General features: G+C 40.1%; 2 protein-coding genes across 2 annotated transcripts; both read right to left on the reverse strand.

The window, feature by feature from the left end:
- Positions 1 to 12,278: 12,278 nt before the first annotated feature.
- On the reverse strand, positions 12,279 to 12,635 carry LOC138909750 (uncharacterized). Its single transcript, XM_070200962.1, has one exon. It carries the CDS (start codon positions 12,633 to 12,635, stop codon positions 12,279 to 12,281), a length of 357 nt encoding a protein of 118 aa, XP_070057063.1.
- Positions 12,636 to 13,242: 607 nt separating this feature from the next.
- LOC138909751 (uncharacterized) lies at positions 13,243 to 14,001 on the reverse strand. Its single transcript, XM_070200963.1, has one exon. The coding sequence runs from the start codon at positions 13,999 to 14,001 to the stop codon at positions 13,243 to 13,245; it is 759 nt and encodes a 252-aa protein (XP_070057064.1).
- Between the last annotated feature and the right edge of the window lie 3,448 nt (positions 14,002 to 17,449).

The following is a 17,449-nucleotide window of genomic DNA, read 5'->3' on the forward strand; positions in this document are numbered from 1 at the left end:
TGCTTTGTGCCTATTTTTCATTTGTGCTCTACTATTGTATTTTCAAAATCATTATGTGCATCTTTCATTCCACTTTGCATTTTGTAACGACCTGTCCGGTCGTTTTGTGTATTTGATCCTCGTTTTCCCTACTTGATGCCTTGCATATGTGTATTTGATGTTATGTGACTTGAGTGGTTGGTTTAGCTTCAGGAATGTATTGGATTGAATTGGGACACTTAGTATCAGGGTTGAGTGCTTAAGTTGAAAGAATTGACTGGAGTTTGACTTTTTTGTAGACGACCCCAAAATAGTGTTTTAATGGTTCGAATAGGTTTGTATGGTGATTTTAGACTTAGATATGTGTCCGTATGTGGAGTTAGAGGTCCGTAGGTCGATTTGGTGCTATTTGGCGAAAGTTGGAAAGTTGAAGGTTTGGAAGGTTGATAGGTTTGACTGAGATTTGACTTTGTTGATATCAGATTTGGATTATGGTTCCAGGAGTTGGAATAGGTCCGTTATGTCATTTGGGAATCATATGCAAAATATGAGGTCATTCTGAGTTGATTTGATATGGTTCAGTATGAGTTTTGGAAGTAGAAAGTTCATTAGTTCATTAGGCTTAAATTTAGGTGCGATTCATAGTTTTGATGTTGTTTGGTGTAATTTGAGGCCTCGAGTAGGTCTGTGTTATATTTCGGGATTGGTTGGTATGTTTGGATGGGGTTGCAAGGGGTTCAGATGTGTTTCAAATTATTTTCAGATTATTTTTTATGCTATTGCATTGATGAAGTTTGTTGGGACAAGTGTTTTCGCATATGCGGAAGTCTGATCCTAGATGGGAGTCTGCAGATGCAGACCAGGAGCCGCAAAAGCGGAATTTGGCTGGAGGAGTAAAGGGCTGCAGATACGGAAGGCATAGCGTAGAAGCGAGGCCGCACCTATGATAGGGGACCACAGAAGCGGGTGCGCAGGTCCGCGGGTGTTGACCGCAGAATGGGAGGACGGGGCTCAAGTGGAACTCGTAGATGCGAGCTTTTGGCTGCAAATGCGTACCAAAGGTGCAATTATTTAGACCGCAAATGCGGAATCACTAGCAGGTTTTATGTTTCGAACGGTTTGGTTATTTTTTATTATTTTGGAGTTGTGGAGCTGGGTTGGAGGCAATATTTGGGAGAATTCGCAGTACAATTGAGGAGGTGAGTGAAGTTTACTTAATTTTAATGTTAGATATTCATTACCCATGGAATATTACACCTAGTTTATGTGAATTAAAGATGGAATTTGGGAATTTTTGACTATGGGTTTGGAGAGTGAAAGTTGATGATCGATTTGAGGTTGGACTTAGATGAAACACATATATTTAGACTTATAGAGGAATGAGTGTTCATAATTTGTATGTTTTTTCGAGTTCCAGGATGCGAGCCGGGGGTTAACCTTTTGGGTTGACTTTGCTTATTCGAATCAAGATCTTAGCTTTATGGTTTGGGGTTGTTTCCTATGGGTTTTGTTAATGATGCTAAGTCTGTTTGGCTAGATTCGAGTCGCTCGGAGGCCGATTCGCGTAGGAAGGGCTTTTGGAGTATTGATTCCCGAGTTTTGAGGTAAGTAACATATCTATGCTTGGTTTGAGGGTAATTGTCCCTGTAAACTATGATACTTGAGAGGTGTTAGGGATGACGCACGTGCTAGGGTGACGAGCATGTGTGCGTAAACCGGGGTATTCACGATCCAGGTAAACTTAAGGCTATTATGAGACTAGTTTGCTTTCATGCTTCGTTATATCTGTGTTTTCTCTACTTGAATGATAATTTGAGCTATGATTCATGCTAAAAATCATGTCTAGGCTATGTGCTTAATTATTTGGAATATGATAGAGCCATTCTTGTTGTTTTGAGCTGTTTGGCTAGGTTGTTGTCATATTCTCAGTCATAACTCTTCATCCGAATGTTATATCTCAGTCTCTGTACATCATTTGTTTTATTTGTCATATTACATGATGTGGTTGCCTTTGATATGTGATACTGTGTGACCGAGTTCTATGAGATGTGAGCCGTTGAGACTTGAGAAGTTGGTGACTGATTTGGGCCATAGAGCCGTATTGTGAGTTATATTGGATTGGGTTGCACGCTGCAATGGATGGATATTTGGACCGGGTTGCACGCCGCAACGGTTATATTGGTTGATGATTAGCGCTTGGCCAGGAATTTGTGTCAGGCACCCATACATTGCTGAGTGTGGTTATTTGTGTGATAGTGAGGGGAATTTATGCCAGGCACCATGAGTGCGCAGAGAGTGATTGTAATTGATGATTTCACTATGATGTTATTGACTTGATATGTATATTTGACATGTAGGCATAGAGATGTATTTTCCTCATGTTAGCTAGTAAATTAAATGTATTATCTATCGTTGGAAGTTTGTAAAATCACCTTTTCCTTGATAAACTCACAATTTAGAAGAATTCATTAAAAGACATGGGATTTGACTGTTACTCAAAAGGCATGTCTAATTTTCCGTAATTGTGAACGAGCTGAACAAGATATCATTTGAGTTATTTACTCTTAATGTCCTTATTATATTCTGAGTTTTTGTTGATTATTGTTGTTGGAATCTGATTTTCTTCCGAGCTCGTCACTGCTTTCAGCCCGAGGTTAGGTTTGTTACTTATTGAGTACATGGGGTTGGTTGTACTCATACTACACTCTGACTTTATGTGTAGATCCAAGCACTTCTGGGCGTGGTGATTGTTAGAGTTCGCATCGGTACCAGCTTGTAGAGACTACGAGGTAGCTGCTATGCCGTTTGCAGACCTTGATGTTCTCTTTCATTTATTTCTGTTATCACAATTCTATTGTTCAGACGGTTTGTATTTAGGATTTTGCCATGTATTGAGATTCTGCAGCAACACCTGATGTTGAGCCTCAAATTGAGCATGAGGAGGCCTATTCCGACAGTGCTAGTAGGACCAGTTTAGGTTCTAGAGGGGTTCACTTCTACCCCAGTACTTTAGGATGCCCTAGTCCGCTTGGTTGGCCTTATGGAGAGTATGGTCCAAGCCAGTATATTTCCTATTCCACCAATAGTTTCTCAGGCGGGGTGGAGCTCAGACTGTCGCTACTCACATTCTAGAGCAGATGGCTCACGGGTATCAAACCCCAATAGCTCTACCAGTTGGGGCAGTTCAGCATGTTGTTGCTACACATCCCGGAGAGAGAGCCACAAAGTTAGCTGAAGGGCTGAAGAGATTGGACATGTTCGCCAAGTTGTTTCCCATTCGATTTGGTGGTACACCTTCTGAAGACCCTCAAGATTTCTTAGACCGTTGCCTTGAGGTATTGTGCAACATGGGTATAGTGAAAATCCAATGGAGTTGACTTCGCAGTATTTCAAATGCATGGCTCTGCCAATAGGTATGACATGACTATGTTCGAGGCAGACCAATAGGTTCACCTCCTCTAACTTGGGCCCATCTCTCCTAATTATTCTTAGAGAAGTTTATTCCCTTCACTCAGAGAGAGGACTTCCACAACCAATTTGAGTGTCTTCTGTAGGGTAGCATAATCATTACTCAGTATGAGACTAGATTTATGGATTTATCAAGTCATGGAGCTATTTTGTTTCCTACTGAAAGGGAGAGGGTACAGAGGTTTATAGATAAGGATACAGATGGACAGAGAGACCAAGGATGCTATTTCTTTTTCTCAGGTTTTGGTGATCGCTAGGAGGATCGAGTGCATCAGGGGTCAGAGTAGGGAACGGCCTCTGACAAGAGGCCTCTTCATTTTGGAGGATTCAGTGGTGCCTCATCTGGAGGACGATGTCGATTTGTGAGGGACCTGTCTTGAAGACTAGTTTATCATTCGCCACCTCCCACTCGAGGAGCTTCAGTACAGTCTTTGTTCAATGCACTCCCAGATCAGAGCTCCTACCATACTCCATCAGTTCAAGGTTCGTTAGTACGGGCTCTACAGTGGTTATTCTAGTTCGCGGGTTCCAATTCAGGCCCCACAGTCATTCCTAGTTCGAGTTTTCTATGACTCTGGGGAGTTGGGACATGTGAGGAGGTATTTCCCCCTTTTCTCGGAGGCCCTGTGCAGCAGGGAGGCCAGGCTATGACTTTTACACCAGTTGCTACACCACCTACTCAGCCAGATCGGGGTGAAAGTCATACGGGACGAGGCCTCCCTAGAGGGGGAGGTTAGTCAGATGGTGGACACGCTCATTGCTATGAATTTCCCGCCAGGCCAGATGCAGTAGCTTCCGGCGCTGTGATCATATGTATTGTTTTCGTGTGCCACAGAGATGCTTCTGTGTTATTTGAACCTGGTTCCACTTATTCATATGTGTCATCGTACTTTGCTTGTTATTTTGATATGCCTCATGATTCTTTAGATATGCATGTTCATGTATATACACTGGTGGCTGATTCTATTATGGTGGACCGTGTATATCAGTCGTGTGTGTTTACTATTGGGGCTTATGAGACTAGACCTGATCTTTTATTGCTCAACATGGTAGATTTGATGTGATTTTGGGCATGGATTGGCTATCATAATTGTTGCACCCTATTTTGCACTAGTCAAAACAAGATTTAACATGCGATTTCTCCGTTGTTTATAAATGAGTCTCCACCTTATATTTAAAGTTATACTAGAATACCTATTTAACTACTGAAGTCATATTCTTTATTAGTCCGCTAATCGGTGAGATTTTGGGTAAAGGGTTCTTGTACTTTTAAGGGGAAGGTGTTAGGCACCCCTTAAAATCTATCTGAGGCAGCTTCATAGGACTTAGACTGGGTTTAAAGGGTTAGTTGTTTGTATTCTGCTTAGTTAGTATTAGATAGGCATGGCTTAATATTTACCTAAGTGAGAATAGGATGTTAGAAGGGATTCGAGATTTAAAAGGGCTATGAGTTTTAGAGAGAGTTTTGAAAATTACCATTGATGTGATTAAAAGAGTTCCAAAATTGAATGTTTTACATATAGCATGTAGAAAATGCTTTGTTCTTTAAAAGGATGGATGTTTACATAGTTCTAAGATGTTATAAGCAAGTGAATCTAATGTATACCTTGGCTTCTGAAATTATCTAAATCATAGCCTTGAGGGGATGTTTGAAAATCTTACTGGATGTGAGCTCCTAAGTTTTGAAAGAGTCAAATTCTTTTAGAAGACTAGTCTTGCAATTCGTTTATGGTTTTGAAAGAGGGACTGCCATTTTTGCTGAGTACTCTTTTTTGCTTCAAAGTCTTCACGAAAAGGTTAGCATGGCAGATTAATAATGTGAACAATACGTGAATTATTGAATTGAAAAATATTTACTATCTAGTATTTCTTTTAACCCTATATTCTTTAAGGCTTGCCTATGTTATTTATGTAATTCAAAGGGTAAAGGAAAACACTAACTCAAATACGACGAGAGCAATGTATATACATGTAAGAGAATATAAATAACAAGATGCAATGAAGCAGTGAAGGTAAGGAATGACTGTGGTTGGGCCTGAAAGAGGTAGGCCCGATGATCAGCGGGAAAGGATAGTCGTAAGCTCCAGATTTCAGATGCATGACGCGGGGTTTGGGCCTGAGTTCCTTGAGAACTCAGCAGGACCAATGGTTGGACATGTTCAAAAGAAAGAGAGAAAGTCATTAGAAAATAATATTTTACGCATAAAATCATACATGAAAACATGTGAGTAAATGACTTAAGCAAAATATAGCAACTAATAGTACTTAAATATTATAAGAGGTCGTACTAATGTAGTGGTTATGTATGTTAAATGATTTATATTAAAATTTTTTTGTTGTTATTAAACACTAAATTCAAAAGAAGTAATGAATATCAATATATTAGAGGCTAAGGGTAGAATTCCACTAAAGGTCAAAGCCCCCTTTGAATCCCCTGACACTTCAAAGTTCTCAAGGGTCTTTAGGGCCCAGGGCAATGCTTGTGCCAGGGAGAGCAGCCCCAACCAAGAGCTAAAACCTACTCCCAAATACCCGTAACCATTAATGATTCACTCTTCCCTACAAGTTTAAGTGCCAATGAGGCACTTTCAATGTAAACCAGTCACCATAGCTATACCATACCACAGAAGTGTACCCCTTTCATAACAGAATAACATAAGGAATACAAAGCAGTTTTATCTACATTACCATAACTATATTTCCAACACTAAGTGTATGATTAATACATTAAACATTTCTAAAGGCCAAGTTTCAAACACACATTGAAACAGAGATATTATCATGCTACTAATAAAGATCCAAACACCTGAAATTAGAGAAAGAGCAAACAGTCCAATTCTTTAATAGTTAATGAGTACAAATGTGTTTGCCTTGACATCCCCTAATTAAACTAAGCACTGATTGTTTTAACTCAAGTTTGGTCCTTAGCATACACAAGTTAATAATACTACTGGAGGCTTTGAAAGTGTCAATCAAGGTTTCAGGCAAATAGTCATGGTTAGAACCTCTACAGATGCTGTTAGAGATGCCAAAACACACTCAAGGTTTCTACAAGACTACAAGATTATAACTTTGAATAGAACTCCTAAGATTACTTGACAGAATCTCATGCCACCAATCTTTCTTATCTTTGGAATCAATGACATGATCACCTTCCTCTAAGAATGTTAAACTCTTACTAACAATAAGCAGACTACTATATCCAAGCAGTAGCAATAAGAGGTTTTCCTTAGACTTCACAGACTAGGTTCAATTCATGTTGAAGGAGAAAGAGAACTTGATGCAGTTTCAAGACAGAGCAAACATGCATGAAATCATGAAGGACAAACAGTAGCATAGAAGAACTAGGATAAGTGAAGGATCATAAAATGGAACATATACAAAAGCACTTAGCAGAAATTATAAACTAGGTCTTGGCTCATATTAGATGCTGGGTTGTTATCTTCATACAGGAATCTCTTAAGAGCATTAACAGAACTGTTTATGTTGGTTGACAGGCCAATATCACCCTAGGCATTTGACAGGATTACATTCTTTTCAAAGAGTTCTAGGTCTCACATACATGATGTTCTTATTTGAAGGTCAAAGCACATTGCAATATTCAGGCAAAGCAGATAGTTTCAAAGTCTTTCATTAATTCTGATAATGGATTACAGTAGACTTAAATAAACTCAGCAGGTGTTAATGACACTTGATGCATAAAGTCAGGTCAATAATATCATTAAGGAAGTTAAAGATAGGGGAGACCGTCTACTAAGCAGGTTTAATTCAGCTGTAAAGATTAAAGGTGAGTATTTGAACATGATGGAGTCCCATTCAACTTAGTAACATAATAATTAATACTCAACTGCAGCAGATATGACTATAGCCTAATTCACGAGAGATGATTTGATCATAACAGAATACATGCAAGGATAGTCATTGATTTCAAAAGAGTTAGCCTAGTTACCTTAATGAGAATGTTCCATATAACAAGACTTATAGTTGTGGTTAATAGTTAAAATACAAATACAAGACTTTCATAGTAATGACTTAAGGCTGCTTTAGGATTAAAAAATACTCAAGTGAAGAAACAAAGCACCTTGAACACTTAAACTTTACATACTTCAACTAAGTGATAAAGGATTAAAGCATGAGCATTCATGTAAGTTCTAGTTAAAGTCATCAAACAACAACCTCAAACAGAACATCAGAATACACTAAACAGAAATAGTGTGATAGATATAAAGTCTACAACAGAATATTAAAGAAATCTGAAGTGTAGATAGATGTGAGAAGTCATTAAGGCAAATTAAGGAACTTAATTGGACATGCTATTTTACTCAGGATATTAGTCATCAAAATCACATAATAACTCAATCAAACTGATTCGAGACCCATAAAAGCATAACAATCAACCATAAATTAGTAACAAATCATTATTAGCAGGAACAAATAATTATAAGGTAATGACAAACATCATAAAAGAAGGCAGTCAATAGAAAGACAACAGTGTGTTCATGATTTTGAATGAGACAGTCAAAAGAAAAGGGGTGTAGGTATACTGACCTTCTTTTGTGCAACAGACCAAACAAAGGTTTAACTTAGCCGTGTAAAAACCAAAGCTTCAAGCTTTGAGCAGTGAATGAACTCGGATATAAAAAAGAAACAGAAATTATTGAGAGAGAGCTTAAGCTTCGAAATGTTAGTGGTTTTTTGATACTCGCATTAGATTTCTTAGTTCTTGTTAGGTCTGTTCAATGAGAGCATTAAAGGCTCTATTTATAGTGGCATTTCAATGCCTTAGGTTACAGATTCAAACTAGGTAGTGGAAGATGACAGAGAGTGGATGATGTGAGCAAACTTGAGTGAAATCAGAGATGATAGATGTGAGAACAATGATAGCTTTTACCTGAGAGAGGGAAACTGTCCGTTGAAAGCAAAACTGCCGGATAAAAGGCCCAATGTCCAGAGGTCGTTGCGCTTGACCTCTAGACCAAGATTAATGATGATGACACTGTAAAGTGTCCATGCATGACACTAATCTGACGAAGTTCAAGGAATCTCTGAGGATTCGACCTTGCACTAATTGGCCTAGGGTTTTGAATTTGGGATTTTTGAAATCCAATTAGTGAAATGGAAAGAAAATCATAGGCTTCATAGCCTAGGGAAAATGTGAGTGATTTTGCGAGGTTGGACTTGAGAGAACAAAGATGACATGGTGTTTTGATGCTAAGGTTCAGATTAAGGTGCTTCAGATTTGTTGAACAAAAAAGGAAATATCTGCGGGATTCATGCATAGGGAAGCAGGAGAAGTGATTTAATAAGAGATCTCATGACCTTGCACGGATTTGTGCAAGGTCTGTTGATTGATGTTAATAGGAGATTTGAGAGAAGAGAGAACGAAAGGGGAAATGAGGGTGGATGTACGAGTGACAAATGAATTAGGGTTAGGGAGTGAGACCAATTGGTCTCTAGGTTAAAGTGGGAGAAAAAGATCTGGACTGTTGGATCATTAGATCAACGACCCTAATAATTTAGGTATTAACAGATTTTAATGAGGAAATATGGTGTATGTTGGATCCCTATGATCTAACGGTGCTGATTAAATCTTCTGGGAATTTAAAATTAAGAGGAAAATGGGAGTTAAAACGTAGACCGTTGATCAAACGGATGAGCGGTCTGGATCAAATGTGTTTGTTTTGTGAGTGGGTAGGACGGGTGACGTGGCATGATTTCATTGGACAAAAAGAGGAGTCGGGGATTGCCAGGGTAGAGAGAAGGGAATTGGACCTAGGCCAGATTTGGCTTTGGGCATGGTGATTTGGGCTGAAATTAATTTAAAAGGTAGCCATTTTGTATTTAATTAATGAGTTGCAATTATCACCTTTTAGTCTTTTAACCCCTTTTAAATTAATTTAAATATACTTAATTATTTTCAATAAAATATAGTAGAAATTGTAATCATCAAATACACTACTAATTATTGTGATTAATTATTTGTAAAATACTTTGTCTTCTAAATTATGACACTAATTTTGAATTATTAACATAGTAATCTAATTAACTAAAAATTAAGAAGTAATTTGCTAAATTAATTATAAAGCCTACGTAGTGTATATAAAGTTATTTTTATAATCTTTAAATAGTAAGTATATTATATAATACTAATACTAAATTATTAATTTCGAAACTACTAATACTTAGTTAATTTTATAAAATAGGTATTATTGATTGAAAATATTTTCAAAACATTCATTGCAAATTATTAAGTATAAATAAATTAACTTTAAAAAGGGAGGGTCAAAATTGGCCGTCAACAGCTGACCCTCTTTGACCGGGGACGATGAAAGAGTTTTCAGGCAAAGAAATTGAACCAAAGCCAATTTTGTCCCGACTTTAGGCACGCATTGCAGGAATGGCACGAAGATTATGAGTTGCAGGATTAGGAAGATTCCAAGAGAATTCTGGGGAGTTGGGTCAAATTCTAGTTTTTGAATGCTTACATACCTCGGGCTTAACGAGGATCAGGTCTCATGGAGTTCAGGAGTGAAGACTTTGAGTAAGAGATGCTCGCAAGTATTGATTCGATATCGTATTATGACGATACTACAAGACGGAAGATTCAGCACTCATAATAGATTTGAATTTGCGGTTTGACTTGAAAGATTTGGAGAATTAGAGTTCTACTGATCGTTTTCGAGCTTGAGCTTGGATGCTTGGCCCGCTAATGAGTTTGATGTCCCTCACAGCATTGTAGTTCGGTCTGCTACTTAGAAGGAGTTCCACTTTGCGATGTTTGTTCCTGCAAAAAATAAAATCACACATACCCATATATTGCAATGCAGAATATGTTAAGATGTGATGTAAATGATGCAGGAATGATAATGCTTGTCTGCTGGCGAGCCGTTATTTGGGATCAGGATGATGGGATACTTGAATTTGACTCGATTGTTAGCCGGGATGTGTACCGTTCTGCAGCTGTTGGGGCATTAGCTTGTAATGCATATCCGCTTGCTAGGCGAATTCTGCATTGAAAGTATCACCGCTTGATGGAATCTATTGACTTGTTGAGTGCATCTCCGCTTGTTGGGAGAGCTTTGCACTAAGAAGTAAAGTATCTCCTCTTGATAGGAGCGGTTGACTTTGTAGAGTGCGTCTCCGCTTGTTGGGAGAGCTTTGCACTAAAAATGTAAAGTACCTCCGCTTTGATGGGAGCGATTGACTTGAAAGAAAAGCGTACATGCATGTAAGCTGCACTAGCAAAACGTCAAAACGTTCAAGATAACAATAAAGGAAAATAAAGCATGCCCAAGAGATACTCTTGACTACGAAGCGACCTTCAACTGGCAGAATGTTGGCGATGAGGTTTGCAACTGTCTACTCTGATTCCGATGTGATGGAGCGACGGTGCGGATCACTCCTGTTGGCGGAGCGAACATTTTTCTATATACAGGACTTCGATTGGCGAAGCCAACGTTCACTTTGTACAGGGCACTCCGATCGAATGAGTTGATGATTTGCTATATACATGGCTTCGATTGGTGAAGCCAGCGGCTCCTTTTTGTGCAAGGTGCTTTAATTGGTTGAGCGGACAATTTGCTAAATACATGACTCCAATTGGTGAAGCCAGCAGCTCATTTTGTACAAGGTGCTCCGATTGATTGAGCAGACGATTTGCTATGTACGATATGCCTTGTTTACGTCTGCGGTCTGATTCTAAAATACCTGCAAAGGATTCAAGAGTTAGTTTAGTTATACTAGGAAGATTTAAATAGAGGGAGAGGGGGTGATAATCCTGAGAGAGTGGTAGATCCGTCATTTTACCCAGTGCATTTCCAACATTTTCTAGCGTCATGTTGGTCCTGCACTCAAAGAAAAATTCTTGGGGGGGGGGGAGGTTGGTTTGTGCCGACCATAGTACTGGCTTTTCCCCAGTCCCGATAAGGTTATGCCATGAAGTTCAGCAGGCGGAACAAATTACGATATATTTTTTTTAGAAAATATTTTTGATAATATTTGTTTTATGGCAAATGTCGTCATTCCAGATTATGACATGCTTCGAAGGTTCCTTTAATGCGAGCGTTGCTTCTCGAAAGCTCTATCCCGTTGATGACGATCCTCCACAATGCTTCTGACGACACGAATGCGTCCTAATATAAGCTAATGCATTACAAAGGTTAGGTTGCCTACGTATCCAAAGTGAAATCAGGTCTGAATGTAGTTCGTGGATGATGATTAAGAAAGTATGATAAATATGACTGAGCCTGACTCAGGCAGCCTACATATCCAAAAGGAATCAGGTCAAGATGTAGTTCGATTACAATAGATGCAAAGTGATGAGATTAAGAATAAAATGGCCTAGTCTGACTCTGACTGCCTATGTATCCAAATGGAATTAGGCCAGCACGTAGTTTAATTACAAAAGATGACTGAATCCGATGAGGATTGCCTACGTATTCCTTCCAGAGGGAATCAAGTCGTGGCGTAGTTCCGGGCAACATACAAAATGATATTTGGATCCTCTATTACAAAAGAAAAGTGGGGATAGAAACCGAACCCTACGTGGGTTGCCTACGTATCCCTCCGTGGGAAGTCAGGTTGAATATAGTTCTATTATAGCAAAATTCTAACTTTATTGCCTTCAAACGTAGTATCTCTTGATTGCGTCTTAGTTGATGGGCTTCCCGCTGACTCTTCCATCCATCTTTACCAAAATTACAACTCCACTCAACAACCTCGGTGGACCACGTAAGGACCTTGCCAATTCGGCGCAAACTTTCCTTTGGCTTCTTCCTGGTGGGGGAAGATCTTCTTCAAAACCAATTTCCCTAGTGTAAACTGACGAGGCTTTACCCTTTGTTAAATGCACTAGCCATCTTATTTGGATATTGTTGACCATGGCATACTGCGTCTATTCTCTTTTTGTCAATGAGCATGAGTTGCTCCTGTCTGACCCGTATCCACTCTGCATCGTCTAGCTTGGCTTCTTGGATGACTCTTAAGGATGGTATCTCTACCTCTGCAGGTATCACAACTTCGGTGCCATATACCAACATGTATGGTGTTGCCCTAGTGGATGCTCTCATGGTGGTTCGATAACCTAGTAAGGCTAAGGATAACTTCTCGTGCCATTGCCTATGATTGTCCACTATCTTTCGCAAAATTCTCTTCATATTCTTATTGGCTACCTCAACTGTTCCGTTCATTTGTGGTCTCTAGGCTTTGGAGTTGCTGTGGATAATTCTGAACTTCTCGCAAATGTCTCTCATGAGATCACTATTGAGGTTAGCTACGTTGTCAGTGATGATTGACTCAGGTATTCCAAATCGGCAAACGATGTTGTTTTAGACGAAATCTGCCACTACATTCTTTGTGATGACCTTGTAGGTAGATGTTTCGACCCATATATGAAATAGTCAATGGCTACCAAGATGAAACAATGTCCGTTTGATGCGGTAGGCTCTATTGGTCCAATCACATCCATGGCCCAAGCGGCGAACGGCCAAGGCGAACCCATCACATTCATCTCATTGGGTGGAACCCGGTTGAAATCTTCGTGGATCTGGCACTGGTGACACCTCTGTACGTAGCGGATGCTATCACTTTCCATGGTAATCCAAAAGTATCTGTCTCTTAAGATCTTCCTTTCTAATGTGAACCGTTCATGTGAGGTCCGCACGTTCCAGAATGTACTTCTTCTAATAGTCTGGTTACCTCAACGGTGTCTACACATTTCAACAAACCCAAGTCTGGGGTCCTCCTATATATGACTTCCCCGTTAAGGAAAAAGTGATTTTCCAAACTCCTGAGCGCTCACTTCTGACCATTAGTAGCACTCTTTGGGTATTCTCTTGTCTCGAGGAATCTCTTGATGTCGTAGTACCATGGTTTACCGTCTGGCTCTTCGTCCACATAAAAATAGTATGCATGTTGATCCCTGATCTCTAACTCTATAGGGTCGATATAATTCTTATATGGATGGTGAATCATTGATGATAGGGTTACAAGAGCATCAGCAAACTCGTTCTGGATCATGGGAATGTGCTTGAACTCAATCTTTGTGAACTTTTTGCATAACTCTTTTACACAGTGTAGGTATGGAAGGATTTTGATGTTCTTGGTAGAACACTCCCCTTGGACTTGATGTATTAATAGATCATAATCCCCTATGACCAAAAGCTCTTTGATATTCATGTCGACTGCCATCCTGCTCCCAAGGATGCATGCTTCGTACTCGTCCATATTATTGGTGGAAAGGTATCTTATCTTTGCTAACGCTGGATAGTGATGTCCTAATTCCGAAATTAGTACTTCCCTAATCCCTACTCCTTTGAAATTCGCCGCTCCATCAAAAAACATTCTCCATCCAGGATATGATTCTGCGATATCTTCTCCGACGAGCGACACCTCCTCATCAGGAAAGTACGTAGAGAGCGGTTCATAATCCTTGTCCACTGGATTCTCTGCAAGGTGGTCGGCTAGAGCATGTCCTTTGATAGCCCTTTGGGTTATGTACACAATGTCAAATTCGCTAAGAAGAATCTGCCATTTAGCTAGCTTTCCTGTAGGCATCAGCTTTTGAAAGATATAATTAAGCGGGTCGAGCCGAGATATCAAATGCGTGGTGTACGCTGACATGTAATGCCTTAATTTCTGGGCGATCCAAGTCAAAGCAAGTGCGCTCTATCAAAGTGTATTTGGCCTCACATGGTGTGAACTTCTTACTTAAGTAGTAGATGGCCTTCTCCTTTCTTACGGTTTTGTCGTGCTGTCCCATCACACATCCAAAGGCGTTATCCAAGACTGATAGGTACAATAACAGTGGCTTCCCGAGCTCGGGGGAACCAACACAGGTGGATTTGACAAATGTTCCTTAATTCAGTTGAAGGCTTTTTGACACTCTTCTGTCCATTTTGTGGCAGCATCCTTTTTTAGCACCTTGAAGATAGGTTCACAAATTACTGTAGACTGGGCTATGAAACGGCTGCTGTAATTCAGTCTACCCAGGAAACTCATCACATCTTTCTTGCCCTTTGGCAGTGGCAACTATTGAATGCCTTTGATCTTTGAAGGATCCAATTCTATCTCTTTTCTGCTTACGATAAAACCTAGCAATTATCCGGCAGGGACTTCGAACGTGCATTTTGCAGGGTTCAACTTCAAGTTATATCTCTGCAAGCATTCAAAAAACATCCTCAAGTCGTCCAAATATTCTAAACTTTTTCGAGACTTGATGATGACGTCATCCACATATACTTCGATCTCTTTGTGAATCATGTCGTGGTAGAGGGTCGTCATGGCCCTCATGTAAGTAGCACCAGCGTTTTTGAGGCTGAATAGCATGACTTTATAGCAGTAAACTCCCCAAGGTGCAGTGAAGGCTGTCTTTTCTGCATCTTCTTCATGTATCAGGATCTGATGGTTCCCAGCAAAACAATCCACGAACGACTGCAATTCATGCTTCGCGCAGTTGTCAATGAGGATATGGATATTTGGTAACGGGAAATCGTCCTTCGGACTAGCTTTGTTGAGATCTCGGTAATCCACACATACTCTGATCTTCCCATCTTTCTTGGGTACTGGGACGATATTTGTCAACCAAGTGGGATAATTGGTGACCCTTACTACGTTCGCCTCTATCTGCTTGGTTACTGCTTCTTTTATCATCAAACTCAGATCAAGCTTGAATTTTCTGGGTTTTTGCTTGACTGGTGGTCTAGTAGGATTGTTAGGCAATTGATGCAAAACAATATCAGTGCTTAACCCAGACATGTCATCATATGACCATGCGAATACATCAATTTATTGTCGGAGGAGCTCAACCAATTCTCTCTTCTGCTCTGCTTCTAGATGGATGTTGATTCGGTTTTATTTTATGTCTTCCCGACTTCTGAGGTTGACCACCTCTGTTTCTTTAAGATTAGGCATTTTCTGGCTTTCCAGTTGTTCGATCTCGTGTGGGAGATTGTCTGGCATCGTACTCTCATCATATTTCTCGTAATCTGGATCATTTTGCTCGAGGGTTTCGTTACATGTCATAATTGCGGAATGCGAGTTTTTATTGTTTTAATTACTAAAAAGAAAAACTAAGTATAAATGAAGTGGTAAATAATGTTGCAATAATTTTAAGAAAGTAATTCTTTTTATTTCATCAAAAGAAGAATGTTTGAGCGTTCAAAAAAGAAAATGACAAAAAGGTACAGACACGGTTTAGGCCTCAATTGACCATGCACGTTTTCAAAAATTTTATAATACCACACTACCAAGACTCCTGATGAACCAAAGACGGGCGGGCGGTCCAATTTCGCAGATCCTCTCCTGGTTACTTATTCTGAACTGTCGGTGTCTTGATATTAATTCCTTCACAACATTCTTCAATCATGGTCACGAATATCCTTCCCATCAAATCGACGATATCGTTCCTGTAGCGGTGAGTTCTGGCCCGTACCCGAAACATGCCATGGCACAAAATCTTTTTTCCCGGAGCTACCGGTACAAGTCTTCCCAACCGGAGGATGATACCCTATGCCGGATGTTCCTTTCTGCCCATTTGGCTCAATCAGTTCTGTTATCATGTCTGATCGGGCTCCCAGCTCGGTTCCTATTCTGTATCCGTATTTCATCATTTCCCTCATGGACATCTTTGATCTATACGGCGACTTCATTCCCAAGTTTTGCTCAATCTCTTCTGTTTCGATGGTCTGCATGATCTCTACTACATGGAAAGCGACCCTGTCTAACCCTTCTATGAGCAAGACTGCGTGTTCCAGATAAGCTGATTGGCTCCATTTACCTTGGACGATGATCTCTTGACAACCCCACTCAAATTTCATGCACTGGTGTAGGGTAGATGGGACGGATCCTGCCTTGTGTATCCAGGGCCTTCCTAGCAGTAAGTTGTATGAAGAGGAAATATCCATCACTTGGAATAGTATGGAAAATTCAACTGGTCCGATCTGCAAAGCCAAATAAATTTATCCAATGACATCCTTCTACGAAACGTCAAACACCCTTACTCTTACATGACTTTCCTTGACTTCTGTCATATGGATACCCAACTCTCATAGAGTAGAGAGCGGTTAGATGTTGACTCCTGATCCTCTATCAACTAGTACTTGAGACACTACTTATCTCCACATTTGACAGTGTTGTGTAGAGCTTTGTCGTGACCCACGCCTTCGATAGGAAGCTCATCTCTTCGGAAAGTGATCATATTTGCTTCGACCATTTTCTCAATAGTTACTGCCAGCGCCTCACTGGTGGTGTTGCTTGGCACACTTACCCCACTTAACACTTTCATCAGGGCATCCTTATGACTGTCAGAACTCATTAGTAAATCCATGATATATATTTGTGGTGGAGTTTTCTTCAGCTGTTCCTCCACGGACTATTCTTTGGTTGACATCCTTTTCCAAAACTCTGCGGCCTCGGGATCTGTTATATTTCTTCTCTGAATTTGTTCCATTCCCATATTCCCTCGGTTTGCATCCTCAGGAGCGTAGTACCTCCCCGACCTAGTCATACCATGGACTACCGTGAAATCTGTCGTCTTGGCTTTTCCCTTCTGCTGATATGTCCAGGGGATAATTTTGTATTTCCGATCCTCCTCGTCCCTGGTAACAACAGTGGATTGTTGCTGGTAAGTCTGAACCATCACAGTAGGTTTCAATTGTTCTATGATCATCAGAGTCCTTTGAGGTGGGACCCTTGTGGATTTTTCATTTCCTATCGTGACAATGGTTCCTTTCAAATCGTATTCTTCACCCAAGGTGATCATGTTAACCCCTTGATTTTGGTGATTTGGCAGCGAATTGCAGTTTACATTGGGTGAAGCTGGAGTGCATTGAATGACTCCGCTTTTGATTAATGATTCAATTTCATTTTTTCAGCTTGAAACAATCTTCTATATCATGCCTAGGCATGTTTGAACGGTACACGCACCTTTTGGTTGCATCAAAATATGTTCAGGGATTCTCAGGAACCCTTCCATTTACTGGATGTATCAAACCTGCTCTCGTGA

Source organism: Nicotiana tomentosiformis, chromosome 4 (genome assembly GCF_000390325.3).
Source record: "Nicotiana tomentosiformis chromosome 4, ASM39032v3, whole genome shotgun sequence".
Lineage (NCBI taxonomy): Eukaryota > Viridiplantae > Streptophyta > Magnoliopsida > Solanales > Solanaceae > Nicotiana > Nicotiana tomentosiformis.